This window comes from Mesoplodon mirus (assembly GCF_964341445.2).
Source record: "Mesoplodon mirus genome assembly, chromosome: 6".
In the NCBI taxonomy this organism is placed as follows: Eukaryota; Metazoa; Chordata; class Mammalia; order Artiodactyla; family Ziphiidae; genus Mesoplodon; species Mesoplodon mirus.
In genome coordinates, this window is record NC_138982.1 from 74312062 (window position 1) to 74335110 (window position 23049).

At 53.4% G+C, this 23049-nt stretch overlaps 1 protein-coding gene across 1 annotated transcript in view; it reads left to right on the forward strand.

The window, feature by feature from the left end:
• Positions 1-23049, forward strand: part of LOC309806871 (death-inducer obliterator 1-like) — a 56509-nt gene that overhangs the window by 25354 nt on the left and 8106 nt on the right. The window contains 13 exon segments of the mRNA XM_082625885.1: positions 680-1517; positions 2181-2502; positions 4438-4650; positions 5439-5652; positions 16135-16612; positions 16860-17019; positions 17549-17665; positions 17825-17929; positions 18193-18328; positions 18552-19080; positions 19524-19677; positions 20405-20494; positions 21301-21496. Of these exon segments, the coding sequence (XP_082482011.1) occupies positions 682-1517; positions 2181-2502; positions 4438-4650; positions 5439-5652; positions 16135-16612; positions 16860-17019; positions 17549-17665; positions 17825-17929; positions 18193-18328; positions 18552-19080; positions 19524-19677; positions 20405-20494; positions 21301-21496 (3550 nt within the window). The 5' untranslated portion in view covers positions 680-681.

Consider the following 23049-nt stretch of genomic DNA (forward strand, 5'->3'; position numbering starts at 1 on the left):
TCAGAATTTTCTCAGTGTCCTGATCGTCTGCTGCTGCAGACCCTGCGTGCAGAGCTGGATGGGCCCATCTTGTGTCAACACAGTCGTGGCTCGGGAATCTGGGCAGGGCTCAGCGGGGGCTGGGTGTGGGTGTTCAGGGTCCGAATCCCCCATCTCCACGTGATCCCTCCAGCAACGTGGTCAGACGTCTCACACGCAGCTCGGGGCTTCCAAGCACTAGGCCCAGAGCCAGCACGGCGTTCTGTCCACCGAGCTCTGCGGGCAGAGCCAGGTGGGCCCCGCGTCTCTGTGCGGGCGAGGCCGAGGCACCCGCCACCCTGTCCTGTCCTGGCAGCACTGCTGCTCGCTTCCTCTTTCCCCGCTACCTCTTGTCCAAATCCTCGTCCTCAGCAGTTGACAGATGCACAGATTTGGTTTGTTAGCTGTGTGTTTCTACTGAACATTAGCTCCGTAACTGTTACACTTTTCTTCAGAGATCACCTTGAATCCTCTCTGCGCACTTTAGGAAAAGCCTTCGGTTTTTGTAGGTGGAGAATTCTTGCGATTCACTGTGTCTGGGTTTCCTCCGTGTGGGTGGTGCCCCTTCTGGTGCACTCTCGTGGCTGGTGGGTGCCGGTCCTGGGCCTGGACCGCGGCCCTGGCTGACGCCTGGCGTGGTTTGGTTGCATTTCCCTGTTAGGTATGGACGAGGAGGATGACCCGAGTGGTGAGGACGCGCCCAAGGCCATCAAGCCCACCAGCAAAGTGTTCAGGAAGACGTGGAGGTTCCGGAGGAGCACCATCGGCAAGCGCGAGGGCGCCGGGGATGCGGAGGTGGATGCCCTGGAGCCGCTGCCCCGGCAGCAGCAGAGCCCGTCGCTGCGTCGCAGCGGAAGGCAGCCGAAGCGTACGGAGCGGGTGGAGGAGTTCCCGACCACGGTCCGGCGCCGGGGCCGGAGGGGCACCTCCGTGTCCCTAGAGGCCTCAGAGGAGCCGGCGTCCTGTCCAGTGACAGAAGCGGAGAGCGCCTCCGAGGGGAGCATGGAGAGCACCTCGGACGGGAATAGCGGTCCCAGGTCTGGCTGCACGGGTGCTAAGGAACGAACGGCCTCCTCGGTAAAGGCCAGAGGGCGTGGCGACGAGATTGACACCTCCAATAGCCACAGTGACGGTTTGACTTTGAAAGAACTCCAGAATGGCCTGCGGAGAAAGCGCGAGCAGGAGCCCACCGACAGGCCCCCAAAGGGCATCCAGAACCGTCTGAGGAAGAAGCATCGGGAGGAGGACCCGGTGGAGACCGTGGATGCTGAGGCAGGCGATGCGATGGAGGGTTCGCGGCCCGTCCCGCAGGAGCCGGAGGCCGACCTGGGGGCTGCGTCCCAGGCGGCGAAAATGGACAGAGAGAGCCAGCTGGAAGGGAGGGCGGCCCCAGGGGGGAATGCAGAGGAACCCGGAGACGCAGTCCGACACAAGCCCGCATGTGAGGTGTACGACCCCAATGCCCTGTACTGCCTGTGCCGCCAGCCTCACAACAACAGGTGGGTCGTGGGGGGATGAAGTGGCTGCCCAGGCTTCCGGGGGGGAGTCCGAGGTGTGGAAAGTGCCAGAGAGGGTTTTCCATTCGTCTTAGTTTAGAGAGTCCCAGGGTGGCCTGAATGAGGGACTTGTTCTCTTGGGAAAGACGAGCAAGTCATTGTCAAAAAACAAAAACAAATATGGCATGGGTGGGCACTGCCAAGAGCCACACCCTCCACCGAGGTGGGGGCTGGCGTGGGACATTGGCTGCCTCGGTCCCAGCAGCCACGGACAGGGCGGCCTGGACCAGAGAGGATCTGCTGTCCCAGAGAGCTCGCTGGGTGACGCTGCTCCAGAGCGGCTGCGACTGGGCTGTGGTGTGGACGTTGGGGCAGCTCAGGGAGGGGGCGGGTAAAGGCATGGCTGCCCTCCTGTGGACAAGAACTGTGGTGTCCAGGGCAGAGTGCTCCCCTGAAAGAAAAGAGGAAGCAAATTTGATTGAATGTTAGTAAAATTGAGAGGGGCACGTGGATGCTCTTTATTCTGTTCCGTCCACGTGTCTGTAATATTTTTGTTTTTTTCATAATAGAATGTTGAAATTTGACTTGTGTTTAAAATTGAGTTGGTCTCTCACTTTCCATTCGTAATACTAATAATAATCTCCATTCCTTATTTTATCATTCCAGGTTTATGATTTGCTGTGACCGATGTGAAGAATGGTTTCATGGCGACTGTGTGGGCATTTCTGAGGCTCGAGGGAGGCTCTTGGAAAGGAACGGGCAGGATTACATCTGCCCAAACTGCACCATCCTGCAAGTGCAGGACGAGCCCAGCTCCGAGACCACAGGCACGCAGGACTCGAGGTCGAGACCTGCAGATGCCGACGGCATGGACTGTACAAGTATAGGAATCGTGGAGCAGAAATCGAATGAAGACCAAGGAATTAAGGTTAGAATTGAGAAAGCTGCCAACCCAAGTTGCAAGAAAAAACTCAAGATACTCCAGCCCGTAAGTACCTGTCTCCCAAGGTCAGCGGTAGAGGTGACTGTGGAGCCCTCAGCTGCCGTTGGCAGAAACATCAAGACAGAAGCGTTTGTTTCCTGAGATAAGTTAGCTCTTCCCAGGAGTGGCATTGGGCGCGGGGCTGGGCTCTGCGAGCTCCCAGGTCCATGCACCTGCTTAAGGCTGGCACGCCTGTCTATTCTTTCTCTATGTTTGTTAATCATATCTATCTCCTATGCTGTTATTACTGACTTAACATTTTCCATAAGTGGACTCACTTTTGTAAGTCTTCCCTTAAGTTTTCTCATGAATGGATCCGGAGTTTGAAGTACATATGTGAACAAACAAAATTATTTTTGAGTCACAGGGGCACGTGTGCACCTATAGTACCCGTCAGCGCCTTGAGAGAACCAGTGGTCTAGTCCCTTCCTCGCAGCAAGATGCCAAGGCCAGCGGTGGTGACCGCACGGGTCCCCAGGCTGACAAGACAGCTGCGGCTGGCACGCCCTCTGTTATGGTGTTCTCCCACTCACCAGTGCTTGTGCAGCTGTGTTTTCTCCTTTCCCAACTCTGTTCACTCGTGTCTCCTGCCCAAGGGCAGGATTTTTTGTCATGGATTCCGTGGATCTTGAGAGCTGTCTGAGGCTCTCATGATCGTCCTACTCAGAGCATGTTTTCACCCCAGGCCTTCCTTGAATTGGGGGCCCATGCCGCCCCCACAGCCTGTGCTCTAGCCAGTGTTGGGCATGCAGACGCCCTTGCGGTGGCCGTGTCCTAGCTTCCCGCCGTCTCCCCCTTGCACTGAGGTAGCCTCGAGGGCTGGACCGTTTAAATTTTACCTATCATGGGCGTATGAGGAGGCATCGAGTGGAAGTATGATGAGAACTGGTAAGGAAGAGAATGAATGGAAATGGAAGTCAGTAGGAAACGTCCTGTGATTGCTGATGTGTTTGAGACTACCCAGAAACTTAAGTATTTCTCTGAGTAAAACTTGGATTCTGTGGAGGAAAAACAATTAAGTGCATAATTTGAGATTTAAGATTTTGCTCCAGTACATTGGAGGGGTATGTTCATGTATGTTATTAGTCTCGACCACCAGAACATGCTCTAGTGATCATGGACAGCTGTGTTCAGCCCTTGTAGTGAACCAGGTTCCTACCGCACGGCAGGCAACCACAGACTTGTTCAGCAGCTTAAACAACACACATTTATTAGCTCCGAAATCCAGGCCTGGCTTAGCTGGGCCCCCTCTGCTCTGGGTCTTCCAAGACTGCCCTCCAGGTGTCTGTGGGGCCTGAGGTATCAGAGGCTCGGCTGGGGAAAGATCCACTTCCAAAAGCTCTGACTTGGTTTAGCATGAAAAATATATCCCGGGCAATTTTTGTGGCCTGATAATAGCAAAAAGTGATCTGTTGTTTCTGAGAGCCACGTTTAACTGGGTGTCCTGGGTGTCATCTCCCAACCTTGCCCGCCGAGCCTAGGCATGGGCGCCCTCTCAGCAGAGGCAGCAGTGGAATCCTCTATCTTCTGGAGGCTCAGTTCCTCTTTGAAGGGTTTTCAGTTGATGAAGTTGGACCCTTTGGACTAACTCAGAATCCTCTCACTTGGGATCTTAATTCGTTGGTAAAATCCCTGCCCATTTGCCCGATAAGGGAACCTACTTGTGGTGTGAAACCCCATTGTGTTCAGAAGTGCGCAGCGTGAGCGCCGGGTCCGCTTAGGGTTCCGCCCTTCTTGCGTGGCTGAAGGGCAGGTAAGAACCCGAGGGCCTTCCTCAGGGGAGGTAGATTTGTGTGTTTTGAATAAACAAAGGTACATGTTTATTCATAGTTTTTTCATACATGATTAAAAGCAGTCATCTCGGTACCATAAATAGTTATGTTACAAAGTGCCATACCCACCTAGTGGGTGAGTACACTGAAGCCACGTCTGATCCTGCAGGTCCTAGAGGCGCCTGGTGCCGCCAGATGCGTTGGCCCCGGGTGCTCGAGCGTGGCGCAGCCCGACTCTGTCTACTGCAGCAGCGAGTGTATCCGGAAACACGCCGCGGCCACCATGCGCTTCCTGAGTGCAGGGAAAGAGGAGAAACCAAAACCTAAAGAGAAACCCAAGACAAAGCCGGAAAAAATCATTCTTCAGAAATGGAGCGTTCAGGTAAGTTGACTGAAACCAACCATTTGTGTAGTTCAAACCATGAGCGTCTGGAGGTTACAGGCTCGGTGGGTTGATTTGGAGAGTGTAGGGCACACAGGCCCGGACGGGATGCAGGCACCTTCACACTGCCCTCCGCCTTGCCCACCAGTGTTCTTGTCGAAATGACAAATAGGCACGTGTTCTCATGTTTTCCTTCTCCGCCTCCTGCCGAGGGATTAACTGATAGAAACGTGGGAACCGGCTGCTGCGTGGAATAGCTCTCCACCCACACGCCAGCCCCGCTGGGAGGAGAGTGGTCCCTGCTGGAGTCTGTGCGGGGAGTTGACACACAGTCAGCGGGGTGGCCAGTGGGTTCTGGGGGCACCGCACTGAGTGGTGGGGTACAGGGATGTCGTTTGTACGCCTGTCCTTTCTCCACGTGCTGTTGTGTCTGCAGCTCCTGCCTGTCCGTGCTGCTTGGGCGCGTTCTCACACGGGGCCCCGGTCTGCCGTGCTCTCCGCCTTGCTTCACTGCCTCACTCCACGGCCCCTCGGATATCCTGGCGGCCTAGCGCCTCATCAGGATGCTAGGTTGACGGGTTGTTGTGTCAGGGACCTTCTCATCGTTCGGATGTTGATGCGGGCCTGCTGGATGTCGGGGAGTAGCCAAGCCCTCTGCTGAGCAGATGCAGTGCATTGGGCTTAGGATGGTCCAGGAGCTGATTGAGTCGTGACCCTCACTGCAGAGTGCAATGCGCAAAGGTTAATTTCTGACCTCGTTCATGATTGTTGCTTTACTGATTATCCAGGCAGGCATTAAAATCTCTTCTGTGCACAAGAGACCGGCTCCAGACAAGAAGGAGAACACAGCGAGGAAGGTGGCGGTAGTGCCTCCAAGGAGTGAGGTCCTCGCTAAGGAGCCGCCCTGTGAGAGCAGCACGCCGTCATGGGCCAGCGACCACAATTACAATGCAGTAAAGCCAGAAAAGACTGCCGCCCCCTGGCCGCCACTGTTGTATAAATGTATGTATCACCCGGTGGGGGGAGCTCTGGACCCTTCCCGGTCTTTCTGGACGGCCGTGCACTCGGGCCTGTCCAGAGCTAGGAGTTCTAGCCGTGTTTTCTGCTGCACCTGCAGAGATCAAAGCCCTTGCCCAAGTCCAGGAGGCCTCCTGAGCCCCGCGTGCCCATCCTTAGTCTGTCGGGACTTCCTGTCCGTGTTTCCAAAAAGCTGTACCAGCCCCGTTGCTGAATGTCTCACCTCCGACGACTGATGTCTTTAATCGCTTTTCTTTATTATCAGGCTCTGGTAAGTATGTGTAGTATCTTCAGCAGAATCTGACAAGGGGGCGCGCTGCCCGGCACTCAGGGTCCGCCGTCATCCAGGTGTTCACCACTGCGCCGTCACCGCCGCGGGCTCTCCACGCGGGGGCCTTTCCACACAGTCTGCTCCCAGCACACGTGACCCTCACTTCTTTGCATATTGTGGGAGCCTATTACTATCAGCACAGTAGTGTTGTAGCTGATTTTCAACTGAAGCATGATTTGCAGGAGTTATATTATTCTTGACCAAACCGGAATTTTTTTTATGTCCAATTCACATACTACACACAACATAAACACACATGCCAGCCTTGAAGGCTGTTTACCCTGCTTCCCGTGCTTGAAAGTAAGTGAGCACAATGTCTCTCCACTCTGAGCAGCACCCAGACCAGGAGTCTTGGCGTGCACTGCTGGGTCATGCCACCCAGGCTTCAAGTTCAGACAGACCTTTGCAATCCCAGATGAGATCATGCAGCTTGAATCTTTTCTCTTTCTTCTTTTTCTCAGCTCATTCTCCAAAATTAAATTTTAGAAATTTAAATTGCTCTGGGGCACATCTTATTCTTATTTTTCTATGATTAAGGTCATTTTGTGTTTTTATTTATGCTATCTTTTATACTCTTGCAACTTTTTTAAAAAGCACAAGAGGTTAAATGGCCCTAAATTCCAGGATTATAGCCACGTGCTGCTTCCTCCTCTCAGCCGGCTGTTTAGGCCAGTGGCCTGAGGGAAGGCCTCGTGGATGTAGTGCGGTTAGAAGACTGCATAACTAGATGCATTTTGAGAATGTAAATGACCCAAGACCTAAGAAATGGCGTTGCAAGTAAACTGCCAAGCAATACTGTGTGTGTGTATGTCTATATACAGATTTATTTGTGTATTTATTTTTGGATTTTTGGAGTGAGTGGTTAAATATAGAATTAACCAGTTGCTATATTAAAATGAGTCTCAATACACCTCAGGTTGTTTGAACCAAGAACTTCATGCTAACAACGTGTCGCAAACATCCATCAAGTTATAGCACCTCTACACCGTAGCGCCTCTACAGGGGTTACGAGTGGACCTAAATATAAGCATCGCCCAGCTGTGAATGGGTGGGGAGCCGTCATGTTGGAATCCTGGGCTGAATGTTCTCAGTTGGTTATAGGCACGTGACAGAATGAAAGGGAAACCGAGGTGTAGCCACAAAACCCTGGGTGATTGATTTCAATTCAGTTGATTTCCATCTCTGTCGACCAGAATCGGGAGACTGCCCCCAGGCTCGGAGTGTGGAGTCAGATGTAGGGCGCACAGTGAGAAAGGAAAGCTGGCGGGGTTTGGGGGAGGGGTGGGTGCTTACTTATCCCCAGTTCTGACTTCCCGGTTTTTGAGGGAAGATTGGGGTGGAGGGGCGGGGAGCCCGGCCTCAAGGAGGTGGTGGCTCTGCTCACAGGCCGGGTTTCTCTTCCCTCTGTCCCACCCCCCTCCTCTGCACATCACCTCCTCACTGACCACCTTCCCAGCGCATTTTTTTAAATTAGTTTCTGCTTTATAACAAAGCGAATCAGTTATACATATACGTCTGTTCCCATATCCCTTCCCTCTTGCGTCTCCCTCCCTCCCACCCTCCCTATCCCTCCCCTCTAGGTGGTCACAGAGCACCGAGCTGATCTCCCTTTGCTATGTGGCTGCTTCCCACTAGCTATCTACCTTACGTTCGGTAGTGTATGTGTGTCCATGCCTCTCTCTCGCCTTGTCACAGCTTACCCTTCCCCCTCCCCATATCCTCCATTCTCAAGTAGGTCTGTGTCTTTATTCCTGTTGTACCCCTAGGTTCTTCATGACGTTTTCTTTTCTTAAATTCCATATCTATGTGTTAGCATACGGTATTTGTCTTTCTCTTTCTGACTTACGTCACTCTGTATGACAGACTCTAGGTCCATCCACCTCATGACAAATAGCTCAATTTCGTTTCTTTTTATGGCCGAGTAGTATTCCATTGTATATATGTGCCGCATCTTCTTTATCCATTCATTGGATGATGGACACTTAGGTTGTTTCCATCTCCGGGCTATTGTAAATAGAGCTGCAATGAACATTTTGGTACGTGACTCCTTTTGAATTATGATTTTCTCAGGGTATATGCCCAGTAGTGGGATTGCTGGGTCATCTGGTAGTTCTATTTGTAGTTTTTTAAGGAACCTCCATACCGTTCTCCATAGTGGCTCTACCAATTCACATTCCCACCAGCAGTGCAAGAGTGTTCCCTTTTCTCCACACCCTCTCCAGCATGTATTGTTTCTAGGTTTTTGGATGATGGCCATTCTGACTGGTGTGAGATGATATCTCATTGTAGTTTTGATTTGCATGTCTCTAAGGATTAATGATGTTGAGCATTGTTTCATGTGTTTGTTGGCAATCTGTATATCTTCTTTGGAGAAATGTCTATTTAGGTCTTCTGCCCATTTTTGGATTGGGTTGTTTGTTTTTTTTTTTGCTATTGAGCTGCATAAGCTGCTTATAAATTTTGGAGATGAATCCTTTGTCAGTTGCTTCATTTGCAAATATTTTCTCCCATTCTGAGGGTTGTGTTTTGGTCTTGTTTATGGTTTCCTTTGCTGTGCAAAAGCTTTGAAGTTTCATTAGGTCCCATGTGTTTATTTTTGTTTTTATTTCCATTTCTGTAGGAGGTGGGTCCAAAAGGATCTTGCTGTGATTTATGTCATAGAGTGTTCTGCCTATGTTTTCCTCTAAGAGTTTGATAGTTTCTGGCCTTACATTTCTGTCTTTAGGCCAGTTTGAGCTTATTTTTGTGTATGGTGTTAGGGAGTGATCTAATCTCATACTTTTACATGGACCTGTCCAGTTTTCCCAGCACCACTTACTGAAGAGGCTGTCCTTTCTCCACTGTACATTCCTGCCTCCTTTATCAAAGATAAGGTGACCATATGTGCGTGGGTTTATCTCTGGGCTTTCTATCCTGTTCCATTGATCTATCTTTCTGTTTTTGTGCCAGTACCACACTGTCTTGATGACTGTAGCACATTTACGTCTCAGAAGTACGTGGATGGATAGCCACAGCTTGTAGCCTGCATAAGGGACATGCTGTTGAGCTAGTTGCTTCTGATCATTTTCTGTTATCCCAGAAATGTCATCTTCCCAAAAGATGATTGGGAGGAGTGTAAAAGGTCGAAGGTAAACACCGGACTTGAGCCTCGGTGAGCAGCAGCTGTGCCTCTGCCTCTTCCCCAAACCATTACTTGACAGTGGCAGTGGCTGTGGACCTTCCGCGGGTCCCCACACACAGGCACAATGGGAGAGGGCCCCCCGCACACACTCAGCAGAGCCCTGCATCCCCACCACGCCCCCACCCGCCTCCCTGGCTGCAGAGCGTGATATGTTTCTGGGTGCAGGTGATGCCGGGACCGCTCTTCGGAGGGGGCGTTTCCCATGTTGCCCTGGACTCGGGTCAGGGCTTGGGTGGATCCTTAGGCAGCCAGTGTGCGGCCCCTGGAGGTGCTCTGCCCCCACCCCACTTCTCCCAGGCCATTGGCACTGGCCTTGGGTTGTGGGTTCAGGGCAGCCTTGCATGAGCATCGTGGGCAAGACCTTGCTACACAGAGGCTCTGACCTGCTTCTCTCGTGGGGCAGTCAGTAGATCTTAAGGTCCTCACAGTGATGGGATTAACACCCACTTGTTCTCTGATGAGTTTTTTAAATTGTTTTTCAGACTTTCTGAAAACAAAAACAGTGTAACTTAGGGAAACAGTTGCCATTGTATTTCCCCCCAGGTCCCTGTGTCTCGTAGTCCTCCTCATGGTTTCTCTTCATTTCCTCTTCATCGCCTCTCGTTACTGTCCAGGCACAGGCACGAAGAGGGCTGAAGATGTTCTTCTAAAGTGGCCCTGGTTGCTTAGGGTTTGGAAGTGGAATTGTGTTAGGCATAGGTACATGTTCCCATGTTTGGGGCTCCCTAAATGGCTCCGAGATGACTTGGAACTCTGGGGACCTGAATAAATTTTGACTAGAAAATCCGATTTCTGCAGTTCCGTGTAGGTTTGAGAATTGAAATGGGGACCCCTGGCAGAACCTGTGCACCCAGGTCCAGTGATGTGTTAGCATCCTGCCCTGACGTAAGCGTTGCCCCGTGGTCTCCGTGTGCCACACGTCCGGTTCCTGTGCTGTGGCGAAGTGGATCTGGGGGCACGGGTTTCACAGGGATCGGTGGTGTGAGTTCCGGGAGCACGCTTCACAGGTAGTAAGAGAAGACAGGTCCCCATGGTGACATAGATGGGGGGCGCTGCCTGGACCAAGGGGTGTTTGGTAGGAATGGAACGGTGGGAGAGGCATGTTTTATCAGCTACACGAGCTGTTTTTCTCTGTCTCTTCCAGATCTGCAGTGGCAAAAAAATGTGGGTGGGGACAAAGCAGCCTTGTACATCTCACCAATTTCCTCCCCCCATTTGGAGAGAGAACCAAAACTTGTCCTGATGAGGATTTACCTTGACAGCTGTTTTTAATGTTATCCAAATACCTGGAATTTTCTTGGTCATTGGCATTCTCTCGTATTTTTAAGTGTTTTACTTTTTACAGGTTTTTTTTTTTTTAATAGACAACTGTTCAGAAAGTTAGTGCAGGGAAGGTTTTGCATGTACATGTACTTTTTCTGACAGAGACCCTCAGATGTATCCTGGCTGCCCCCCTTAGTTCTTGTGCTTTAGCGGGGGGTCGGGGTAGAAGTTTCTAGCAGGATTGGTCCTGCTCACCTCACCTGCCCTTTGGCCTTCATGTGGCCTCTGGGGCTCTGCATCTCCTGTGGCACTATTCACAGACGGTCCCGCGGCAGAGTCCCTTAGGTGGCATCGAGTCCCATGGGATCTTTCTGAAGATGCAACTGTAAACCCTCCCACACGGTGTAGGAGTCTCAGGTATACTTGAAGCTGTAAAGTAATGTTTTTGATTTTTTGCGTGTTGCACCTCACCGTGCACATAGTCGTAGTCTTACCTTCTGAAAGTTAAAGAAGTAAACCTGGAAGATCGATAAGAAGGGTTTCCACTTTGATTTCTGTCAACGAAGGTCGGGGCGTTGCCATGCACCTGGGGGCGACAGCAAGACGAGCACAAAGGTAACGGCCGCTAAACCCGCCGGGGTCAGCAGGTGCCGCGGGCTCTGTGCCCCAGAGTCTTATCACGCCCTCGACCCCCTCATGTTGCTTGAAGTAGCAGATGGCGCAGGCACAGATAACAGTTACAGTTGAACCTTGTCAAAGTGGTGACAGTGCCTGTTGGCGGGTCTTGGAGATGAGGGAAAGCAGCAGCTCTACTTGCAGCTGAGCGTCAGGTCTGGCGGCCAGTCCCCGCCAGTGCAGTTGGCGTAGACAGGAGAGCGGAACGCCTGCCTCACACACAGCCTCGGCCCCGTTTCCTTCTCGTGGTTCGTGCTGGAGGATGATGTGACCATTTTTTTCATATATTACCAGTCCAGCGTGAATTGGGTTTTGGTTTTCAAAATCTGTGAAACTCTGAAAAGAAGGAAGGGTCCATTTGCCTCCGGAGGCGTACTTGGTTTTTTGCAAGCTTGTTACGGCCAGTTCTGTGCACCTCTCTTGAGGTGTAAGTCGCTCACATACTGCACATCAGTAAGAAGAAGTCAATCTGGACAAGCTTTGTGTAGCCCCAGATCATGGCAGTTTGGCTGTGGACTCACATACAGACCCCTAGCGATGGAGGGCAGCTGGCGTGAGGGCCCCAGAGATGGAGATCAGGCCTCCCAAGTCTTCGGTGGGGATTGTCTCTGTTTCTGTGTAAGCATAACTTCTACAGGAATAATTCACTGCAAACTATTTAAGCAAAGGCACAAAAGTAAAATGGTTCTCTCTTGCTACTTGACTTTTCACACTAAAGTCTTGACAGCCAAGAAACAAAGTTGTAATGAGAAACGTCTTCGTACACGTGTCAGGCTGAGCTGAAATTAGAACTGATGTCACAGTGAGCAGAGTCCACTCCCCCCAACCCCTGCCGCTGGTCCACTGTGTCCTCTGAGCCCTGGCTGGTCCCGTTACGTTACCCGGGCCTTGTGGCGGTAGCTGCCTCGGCCTCACCACTGAGCCTGGGTGGATCTGGGGCCCTGTGGGAATGGCGGGGGGGAGGGGACGCTCCGACCTGCACCACGTGGGCTTGCTTGGCACCTGGTCACATCCGAAGCTCTTCGATTCCTTTGGCATTTACAGCCAATCATTCTGAGTAGTGTCTCCCCCCTTGCCCCCCACCGTGTCAGTGTGACTGAAAGCCTCATATCTGGGGATTTTTAGGGTAACTTGGCACCTCTTTGGGGCAGGACGAAAGGTATAAAGCAGTGACCGTCCCTCAGGGTTTCTCACTGGTCCCTGTGAGGGCCCACCCCGGCAACGGCTGTCCCTGAGCTGTGACTGGGCGGGAGCCACGCGATGCTGTGCTGTGCGGTGCGACTCGGCTCTTGCCAGGCGCCGGTTCCTTGTGCTGCTGCACAGCACTGGCTGCTCCCAGTAACACAGCTTCCACTCCCTTTTCCTCCTGTCCCCTCGAAGGCCCACCAGTGCCACCCAGTGGCCAGCAATGCCATAGCAGCATGGCCCACCTTGCCGTGTGGCAAGGCCCCCAGTTTCATGCTTCCTGGGAAGTTAGCCAATTAGATTGTTGCTGGTCCCTGAGCGCACCGGCCTGCCTGGTTCCTGCCGGGCTTCACCACAAACAACTCGTTTCCAGTAGAAACCAATGGCCAGACGCAGCAGAAACGACGTCATCTGGGGCGGTGGCCTGGCCACCGGCCAGCCTTTCCTCCTGTATCTGCTCCCCGAGACAGCACCTGGCCTGGAACTTGGGCCACTCTTTTCCCCATCGGCAGCCCCCGGGATGGCCCAGACTGGGTGTACATTCCGAGGAGGCCGTCTCTGTCCGGCACGTGGGCAGGTGGTCACCCTGCCTCGAGCTGGCAGCACTGGGGGCCCTGCCACTGCTGGAGCCACTCTGCCGGGGGTGGGTGGGCTGCTGTCCTGTTCTAGAACTGGCGCTTCGAGGTCGGTTGGTTACGCCTTGCTCTTCTGTGAATGTATACACATAATACAGTTAAAAGGGAATTTGGATGAAGAATTTGCAGATGTGATTTTAGCTCTACTCAGAAGTAATGCTTCTGTCGCTGTCAGACGCTTTGGCACGACATGGTGTCACTGCCATTCCAGCAGCAGCTAACCCGCATCCAGCTGACGGTGGGACCACATGCACCTGTTTTCTGTTTTGAGCATTTTTCCTCAAAGTAGAAGAGGGATAGAGCTGACTTGTTGGGGTCCACCAGTTTCCACATTTTACCAACTTTTTATTTATGTAATCATACTCACATACGCTCTGAGACGCAGGTGAGGGATAATGAAAGTTGACTTTTAAAAGCCAGAAGCAGGGGCTTCCCTGGTGGCGCAGTGGTTGAGAGTCCGCCTGCCGATGCAGGGGACACAGGTTCGTGCCCCGGTCCGGGAAGATCTCACGTGCCGCGGAGCGTCTGGGCCCGTGAGCCATGGCCGCTGAGCCTGCGCGTCCGGAGCCTGTGCTCCGCAACGGGAGAGGCCACAGTAGTGAGAGGCCCGCGTACCGCAAAAAAAAATAAAACAAAAAAATAAAAAATAAAAATAAAAGCCAGAAGCAGCTAATCTTCTAGAAGAGCAGCACAATGGTTAAGGAAAGCCATCCCCTGCTTTTTAAATAGAGTACGTTCATTTGCCGTTACCACTCTTGGATAGCAGGTCACTTTAATCACCTGTACTGTGAATGTCCTAAAATTAAGCTCCTGGCTTCTGTTTTCCCTGAATGAGACAAAACACCGGTTAGACCAGTAGGAGCGTTGATCTTAGGGAGTGAATGTGTTCGGAGTCAACAGGAATTCTCACTTGAAACAATGTAAATGTCACATGGTAAGATGTGTTTGAGGCCCCATCATGGGTGCCTCATTGAGAATTCTGGAAGCACCTTAGGCCAGCTTTTTAGAGTTGCTTAAAAGTGTGCTACTAAAATAATCGCAGCAAAGTTTGTATAAAGTCAGTGAGTGAGCTGGTTTTAGGACTCGATTTTAATCCTGACGGGTTTGTTCCTTCATCCCCTGCTGGCAGTCACAGCTGGCACCGCGTCCCGCTCCACTCCACTCTCGTTCCTTCCCCCAAGAAGAGGGGCCTCTGTCCATTTCATTTAACTTAAGCTCTAGCAGTCTCTCCCCCCACCCCCCGCCTAGATGAGGTGCTGTGGACCCCGTTAGCCGAGGCTGAGCTGGTAAAGATAAGTTTCCATGTACTGAGGTATGGTAGCGCCTTAGGAATATGGATTTGAGCTGATGAATAATATACGTAGAAACATAGTTCTTAGCTCCTATGACGTGGCCAGTTCCTCCTTTGTCAGACAGCTGTGACTTGCTGACGGGACGTGGGTGACAGCCAGCAGGGTGGATGTCGAGCACAAGCGTGCTGCTCAGCAGGGAGCGGGTGGTCTTGGGAAAGCCTGGACAGCATAGCCCGGGGGTGCCGGCACACGTGGGGCCAGTGATTGGGACACCGTGGACAAGGGGACATAAGGTTGGGGGGGGTGCTCTGTGAGATGAAAATAGGAGATTTGCAGTCAGGATTGTTGCTTGATGACAATGAAGTACTTCTGACAGGGTTCTAAGTTTTGGATGTGTGTAGCGCTGTTGCAAAGTTTCTAAAAATAGGTAATTTCACCTGTACTATGCAATGGAAAAATCTTGCGGTCCCTGGGCTTTTAACACCTGTGGCTGAACTGGCCTGACCAGTGCTGGAGGAAGGCAGTCCTGAGGGCAGCGCTCGGCCCTTCGCCAGGATGGTCACGCAGGGTGTAGGCTGTGAACGCCTTGGGGGCTCTTGTGGGGTCAGGCCTTATTTGTAGACAGGGTCTCACCTCTGTCCCCGGACTTCAGATTTTCTCCCTGCTTCACTAGGACAGTTGCAAGAAGCACCGGCAGCCGACTGGCATTGGTGGGTGTTCAACCCCTGCGTAAAATCGGAAGGCTGCTAGAGCATCTCGAAGTCTCCTGTTTAGGGGGCTCATTGCGCTGTGGGTAGTTTGAGAAAAGCCTGCGCCTGGGGAGGCGGCTTCTCCGTCGGTCCTGTGTGACGTAGCCCTAGGTGGTGTCCCTGTGCTCTCCTGGCTTGCTCCCTGGACCTGCCTGCCCTCCCCGCACCCCGTTCTGCCCTGGGTCCCAGACGTTCTGGGCGGTGGGCCTGAGCGGGGCCATCTGGGAACACGCCCCAGCTCTCCGTCACGGCTCCCCATGGACGTCTGCTGGGCCGCTCGCCCCTAAGACCGAGGGACTGGTCTTAGGATGAACCTCCTTGCTTGCCTCTGACTGTAATTCTGATGGTCTGATACAGGATTAAGCGGAATCAGTCCATGCGAAGTACTGGCATAAAGATTCTCATTTTAGCTTTGGGCTGTAATCCTTGTTTGCATTAAAAGTGCTAACCTACTGTCTTACCCCATAGCGAGCTACTACTAGAGGGGTGTGAATGGGAACGTGAATGACCGCAGGTGGCGTTCCTGCCACCCAGCTCCTAGTGTAAAAGTAACTGGTCTCCCCCCATGTTGCAGTTTTCTGCCAACATTCTATATATTTATTAACCGTGTCCAGTTGACTCTTGTCCAAGAGGACGATGAGCACCTGTGAGCCCCTAACCCCAGGGTGGACTCTCGCTAGTCCTTCCAGTGCCCCAAGGGCCCCCGAGGTGGGGCTTGGATATGCATTCGAAGAGAATGTGTCTGATCCACCCTGGAAAGAGTTTCTAAGCCCCTGTTCACCAAAAACTGCACTGGGACTCTCCATGCGAGTGGTCTTTGAAATCTATGCCTTCTCTTGATACAGCGAAATTTGGCCTTGGAGTTCCAAGCTAAGCTAACGGTTCAGATCAAGCCTTTGATCGCTTACTGGTTTATCGGTTGAAGTAAAAGTTTTAATACTAAAGCATTTCTCTCTGAAACAAAGTATATTCAGTAACGTAAATGTTGCTGGTAGCCCTGTTTACACCCCTTTTCTGAATTTAACAGTTACTTTAAAAATCCTCTTTAAATCTGTCTCACAGTGATGCCTGGTTACTAGCTTTGCTGGTTTCGGGTGCACATGCTGTGTGGGGTCCCCTGCACCCCTGCCTCACTAAGCGGCCCCTCTCCTTTCAGCCGTGAAGGAGGACAGACGCGCAGAGGCCAAGGCGGCGGTGGCGGCGGTGCCGAAGAAGGTGGCTCCTCCAGGCTCCTCGGGGGGCCTCAAGCAACCCTCGCCCAGAAGTCTCCTTCCAAAGAAGTCCCCTCCTTTTGCAAATGCGGCGGCAGCCAAACCGGCCATCAAAAAGTTGCCACCGGGGTTCAAGGGCACCATCCCCAAGAGGCCGTGGCTCTCGGCTGCCCCCTCCCCCTCGGGCAGCACTCCCTCGGCCAAGCAGGCAAGGCTGGCGCCTGTTGCTGCCACGTCTGCTTCCAGAAAGTTCCCCAGCTCCGCTGCTTCGGTGGGCGCCATCAGGAAGCCTGGGACCACCTCGGTTCCCCTGGCCTCTGCAGCCCCGGGACGCCTGGGCCCCGCGCGCCCCGCCTCGTCACAGCCAAATTCTCAAATTCGGCAAAACGTACGACGCTCCTTGAAGGAGATCTTGTGGAAAAGGTGGGCTGTTCCACTTTGTTTCTTATCTGTTGAAGTGGAAAATTTTCCACGTAAAGGGTGGTTGTTTCACGATGGCCCTGCTGTTTAAGAAAAATGTCACATGTGGGACTTCCCTGGCGTCCAGTGGTTAAGACTCCGTGCTTCCACTGCAGGGGGCACCGGGGTTCCATCCCTGGTTGGGGAGCTGAGATCCCATGTGGCATGGTAAGTGCAGCAGTTACCGTGGGGCTTTTTTCATTCCATCTAGAGTCACTGACAGCGATGACTTAATCATGACAGAAAATGAAGTAGGAAAAATTGCACTGCACCTCGAGAAGGAGATGTTTAACTTGTTCCGAGTCACAGACAGTCGGTACAAGAGCAAGTACCGCAGCCTCATGTTCAGCCTCAAGGACCCCAACGACCAGGTGCGTGTCCGACCGTCGGGAATGGGGGCAGTCCTGGCCAGGGGCTGCCCAGGCCTGGGTTAGGGCACTGGGTCCCCCTGCGGCTGCGGGTGAGTGGCATGCTGTTCCCGTGGGGCCAGGCGCTCGCCAGCTGAGGTTCTTGCCACCTGCGCGCCTGTGTGCCTGCCGGGGCCCACGCTGTCTGGACCGTCCTCTTGACCTCTTGCCTGTGTTTAGAAGCAGGGCACATACTCTGACTTTCCATTTCGCCTTGTTAACCCGCTGGCAGAAGGGATTTCTTCTACCTTTGTCCCTAACACTGTACCTTCTTCAGTCAATTGTGTTTTCTGTGAAGTGGTCTTTGTAGCAGGGTTAGTGCGGTGGGATACTGGAGATCAGCTGCCCGAATTCAGGGCCCTTGTTCTCCAAGCTTCGATGGGAGGCTCTGGGCCCTCGTCCTGCCGCGGGGCAGGGGCTTGCCTTGCTGCCCACATCCTCTCCAGTATCTTAGAGGGTTTTGAACGAGTGAACAAGAGATGTTTGTTTACAGGGGCTCTTCCATCGTGTTCTGCGTGAAGAAATCTCTTTGGCAAAACTTGTGAGAATGAAGCCAGAAGAACTTGTCTCCAAAGGGCTTTCCATGTGGAAAGAGAGATCGTCAAATCCTGTGTGTGCCGACGGGAGAGGCGGCTGCGGATGCCAGAAGCCTGACACCAACGCTGCCCCCAACCCCACCCCCGAGTGAATTAATAGCCTATTGGCATGAGAGAGTCCCCTTGGGAAAGAAGGGCTAAGGGTTCACGTTTGTCTGTCTTTTTCATCTTAGGTGATGGAGTCCGGAACTAACTTGCATAATGAGACTAAGAAGCCGACCGTTAAACCGGAAACTATTCCCGATATGGAAGATTCTCCGCCAGTATCAGATTGTGATGTAAGCGTTTAGGATTTCCAGTGCTCACGAGAATTGACAAAGATGATCCCGTTCCAGACGTTGTTAGGTGCCTGAATTACTGGGCAAGACACTGAGCTGACACAAGTGTGTGTGGTTGTATTGCTTCTCAAGTACTTGTGTTCAGTAGTCCTTTTCCTCTTTTTTCAGTGGTTCTTCATCACGTGAGATGTTTTTTCCATGGGTGCTGCTAATTTGGAGAGGGGGTGGGAAAGAGATGACCTCCTCTGCTTCTTGTGCTTTAGGAACAGCAAGAATCGGTGCGGGCGGCCCCCGAGAGGAGCGCGGTACCGCTGCTGGGCCTTGGCGGCGGCATGCTGCAGGACACGACCGGGCAGCACCGCACACACCTCTTTGACCGGAACTGTAAGATCTGCACAGGTGAGCAGATCCGGGGGGAGACTGTGGAGACCCTTCTCAGGACGGCTGCATTCATACCAAGTTACACAGTGGAAAGGCTAGAATTGTTTCTTCAAGCTTAGGAAGTGAGCCCCTACCTTTATAGTGTTGTTGGTTTAAAGCAGTGATCGTCTGTCTGCCCATGGGAAGGCTTTGCTCTCGAATGTGTGGGACTTCTCACGAAGGCCTGCCTTCTGTTCTCCAGGTCAGGTTCCATCGTCGGAAGATGAGCCAGCTCCGCAAAGACGAAAGTGGTCAACTTCTGCCAAGAAGGAGGACTCAAGGTCCAAGCGTGACAGCTCTGCCTCTGAGCCCGCTCTCAGCTCAGCCGATGATGCGGCCCCAGAAACTCTGCCTGAAAACACCTTGGAGCCAGACCTGGAAAGCGCTGCTCGCGCCCATTTGGAGGGAAAGTCCCTCCCGGTGCCTCCAGCGGACGGCCACCCCGAGCCCTCCGCCCTGGAAGGCGCCCCCTGCCCGGCCCCTGGTGGCGGCGCAGTGCTCACCACAGTCACGGTGTCCGGCCGAGACCCCAGGACTGCACCAGGCAGGCCGAGCACGGGCACGGCTCCCTCGGCAGCCCGCCCAGGCAGCGCCCACCCAGCAGAGCCCCGACAGGATGTCCCGAAGCCTCTGCCGACCTCCGTGACGGTGCCCAAGTCCATCTTGGTCAAGCCGTCCACGTTGCCCGAGCCCAGATACCTCCTGTCGGTCCCGCCGTCGCCAAGCATCAGGTGCTGCCCCCGTGTGTGTGGTCTGAGCAGCTGAGCTGTGGCCTTTCTTTCAGATGAACAAAGGAGCAGTAATGAGTGATTCAGTCGTTTGGCTCTGAAATCCACCCAGATATACAACTCTCCTCAATTTTCTATTTTAGAAAGGCATTTTTTTAAAGCTTCAGTTTTAGGATGACTAATTATCACCTTAGACATATAGTTGTTGAAAACTGGAATTTGAATTTACAGCCATCCAGTTGATTGCCTATATAGTTTATATTTCTTTGACCAGAATGTTCATATCATTATGATGAAGGTAATTAATTTGAAAAAGTAAGCTATCAAAACTTGCAGGAATTCACTTTGCTTTTATAAACACGTTAAATGAATAAATAAATAAATAAATCTTGGGGATTCTTTGGGCAGAGAAAGATTCACGTATTTTCTGTGGTTTTGTTTTACAGCATCTCGGAGTCCCAGTCCCCTCCAGAAGGAGATACCACCCTCTTTTTGTCTCAACTCAGCACCATTTGGAAAGGATTCATTAACATGCAGAGTGTAGCGAAGTTTGTCACTAAGGCGTTTCCTGTCTCTGGATATTTTGATTATCTCAGTGAGGTTAGAACCAGGAGGGAGAGAAGTGTGTGTGTGTGCATGTGCGTGCACGCGCGCGTTTTCCAAAGGCAGTCTGATCCCGCGCTGGAGTCAGGCGTGTGACCACCTTCCTGCTGAGTGTCTGGACGCACAAGCACCTCTGAAGGCAAAATAGGGGTTGCCGGGCCGAGTCAGCAGGTTACGCAGTTTGGACAGTGGCGAAAATTCAAATGAGAAATCAGACCCTCCCTCTTTTCTGAAAAAGCTGAAGCTTGTCTTCCTTCTCCCTCTGTTCCGCTAGAGCTTGTGCAAAAGCTGGGTGTGCATGTGCCCACTGCAGGTGTGGCCAGGCACGGGTGACCTGCCCTGGTGTGGAGGGGTGCACATGACAGGTCTTTTATTTTTCAAAATTAACGAAACAGCGCTAGCGTTTCAGACTTAACAAAGAGTGCTCAGTCTCTTCTGAGACATACCTGGATCTTTCCTGTATGTGTATGTTCATAAAAGACAACAGTAACACACTTTGCTAAATGTCATCCTATTTAGCAGAAGGTTATCCTCCTACCACCCTTGGGTTTGGTCACTCATAATCCCGGATGTTAGTCAACTAAGCAACATTTGACACAGTTATTGCCGCTGTGTTTGGGATAGTTGCAGTTGTCTTAGTTGTGAATCTCGGGTAGTTTGGGGTGTGTCTCTCTGTGACGGCCACGGTTCCACCGGCCATTGAATCAGAGCTCATTTCACTTAGGACCTGCCCGACACAATTCACATCGGCGGACGGATTGCCCCGAAGACAGTCTGGGATTACGTCGGCAAACTCAGGTCTTCGGTGTCTAAGGTACCTGCCCACAGTCTGACCTCTGCACCCAAGGGAGAAGGGGTTTGTTTACACACGGCTCTTTCTTTGACATCTCGTCTTGCGCGTTACTACTTAAACTGTCTGTAGTTGGTGAGATGTTTGCAGCTGGACGTTGAAGTTGACAGCTGGCTAACCTGTGAAGGGGGGTCTGAGTAGCACGACGGTGGAAGCTTTGTGAGAGCGCATGTGCGGTTCAGAGTTAGAAATACAGATGCTGTGTCCCTTGTTGTCTGAGCTGATGGAGGAGAGGTCGGGGGAGGCGGCTGGGCTGGAGTCTGAACCGCTGAGATGCGGACGCAGCTGTGTGTCTGCGTGTGCAGTGCTCTTTGGGGGAGGGGCTCTGGTTTTCACTGGGGTCACAGAAGGGTTACGACCCTGGTCTAGTTCAGCCCTCCCGTTTCGGAGGTGCGGGCAGCTCATCGCACGCTTAGTGGTCACTTAGCTCTGTGTCAGACGCTGCCCCAGACTGGCCCTGCACACAGAGTACCCCATCAGTACGAGAGCCCCAGGAGGTGGGCTCTGTGTTGAGGACAGTGGGGCTAAGTAGTTTTAAAGCAGGTCCTCCGAAACCAAGATCAAACCCAGCAGTCTTGAGACTCGGGCCTGTGTCCTCTTCAGCAGCTCATTGTTCTGATGTGTTGGGCAGCAGGGCTGTGACAGTCAGAATCAGGGCTGGTCGCTTCTCTCCTCGCTTCCCTCCTGCTTTTGGGGCTTAGGTGCAAGGAGAAGTGGCTGCCTTTCCGAGTGGCCGCAGGTCAATGCTCCCCGCCCTCTGTTTGTTGCAGGAGCTGTGTCTGATCCGCTTCCACCCCGCGACGGAGGAGGAGGAGGTGGCCTACGTCTCTCTGTACTCCTATTTCAGTAGCTGCGGCCGCTTTGGCGTCGTGGTAAACAACAGCAGGCACGTCAAGGACTTCTACCTGATCCCGCTGAGCGCCGCGGACCCCGTCCCCTCCAAACTCCTGCCCTTTGAGGGACCAGGTAGGCCCCAGGCTTCCGCCCACACGTCCCCCCCACGCCCTGCGGAGTCCGTCCCAGCGAGCTGCGTGCCTCACCTAGACCTGGCCTTTGGCAGCGGAACTTGGGAACAGGGGTGAAGCAGCGGATAGTGGAGGGTGGCACGGGAGGTCCCCTGAGGAAGGTGTGCATTGTCTTAGAAAAGTCCTGTGAAGAGGGACAACCCTGTCCGGAGCCCGCCCGCCTGGCATGAGCAGGGTGTTGCTGGCAGGGGCTGGGCAGTGCCGGGAGGGCGGGGCCTGGGCCTGGCCTGCGGGCTTGGCTCCTTGCAGGCGTCAGGCAGAGCCTCTTCGCTGCAGGCATTCGTTTTGAGGAGAAACGAAAAATAGCGTTGAGAGACAGGAGCTAGTTCTAGAAATAGTCACTTTGAAATCTGCTGCTCGAATTCTTGTCTTTGGCAGACCACGTTTTGTTCACTCATTCCTTAGAAAGTGCTGCTTCTAAAGAATTATTTCCAGGCTGACCAGAAAGAAAGTTCAGGCTTCTCAAGGGAGCTAAGGGTGATTCCAAGGGGGGGCGTGGTCTCTGGGGACCCAACTCCCCTTAACCCTGAGAAGTTGACGGGACTTAAGTCTCGCCTAAATGGGAGCGTCTCCTTGTCCATGGCGCCCCCAAAACGGCTAAGCCTAAAAGATGCTGAGTGTAACCCGCGGTGAGGGCTCTTGAAGCACCTGCTTCTAGAGGCAGTAGCTACGCCCACGCCCGGCGCCTCCATGTCCATGGCCAGCGCCCCTGCCGCGGCCAGGCACTTACGCGCCCCGGCGGCTCTGCGGCTGGGCCCAGCGTCCTGGTCGGTCCCCGTGACCGCAGGGCTCGTGTCCCCTGACACAACACACGGAACTGTCTCAGTGCCAAACACGTTAGAAGCCAAGCTCTCCGGGGGGCTGTCCCATTCCTCGCGCTAAAGCGGTGCCGCCTGACGGGCAGCAGGGAGGGCTGTGGCCGAGGTTCTTGGCGGGCAGCTCCTGGGGCGCTGGCCGGCTCCCTGGACGCCGGCCGGCTCCCTGGACGCCGTGTTCCTGACGCAGCGGTGACGGTGGTGAAGCCGACTTTCCGATACCGTGAAGAGCCTCCGGTCAGTCACAAGGGCGGAAGCCTGTGCGGGGCCTAGTGTGAGCGTAGATCCTGTGACACGCACACTCTGCGTGTCTGTAGCAGCGGGACCTGGGAGGTGACGAAGCCCTGTTTCACCCGTGTTGGAGCCCCTCTCAACGGCTCCACCTGCAGAGCCCGCGATGGGGTCTTGCCTGACACCGTCCCGGTGCACCTGGTCACACGAGCAGGGGGCTGCCAGGTTCGGGGCCACAGACAGACCCTGAGCGGGGCAGAGGTGGATGAGGTCAGGCGTGGTGAGGAGGCAGGGGCGCGGGGGCCACCGAGGAAATCCCCAGTCGGAGCCGCGGCGGGAGCTGGTGCAGTGCTGGGTTGGGGCCCGGCTGGCAGAGGGAGGGGGCCGCGCTGGGTGTTCCGGGGTGACACGGGGACGAGGAAGGCTGGGCAGGGCGCCCACCTCGTCT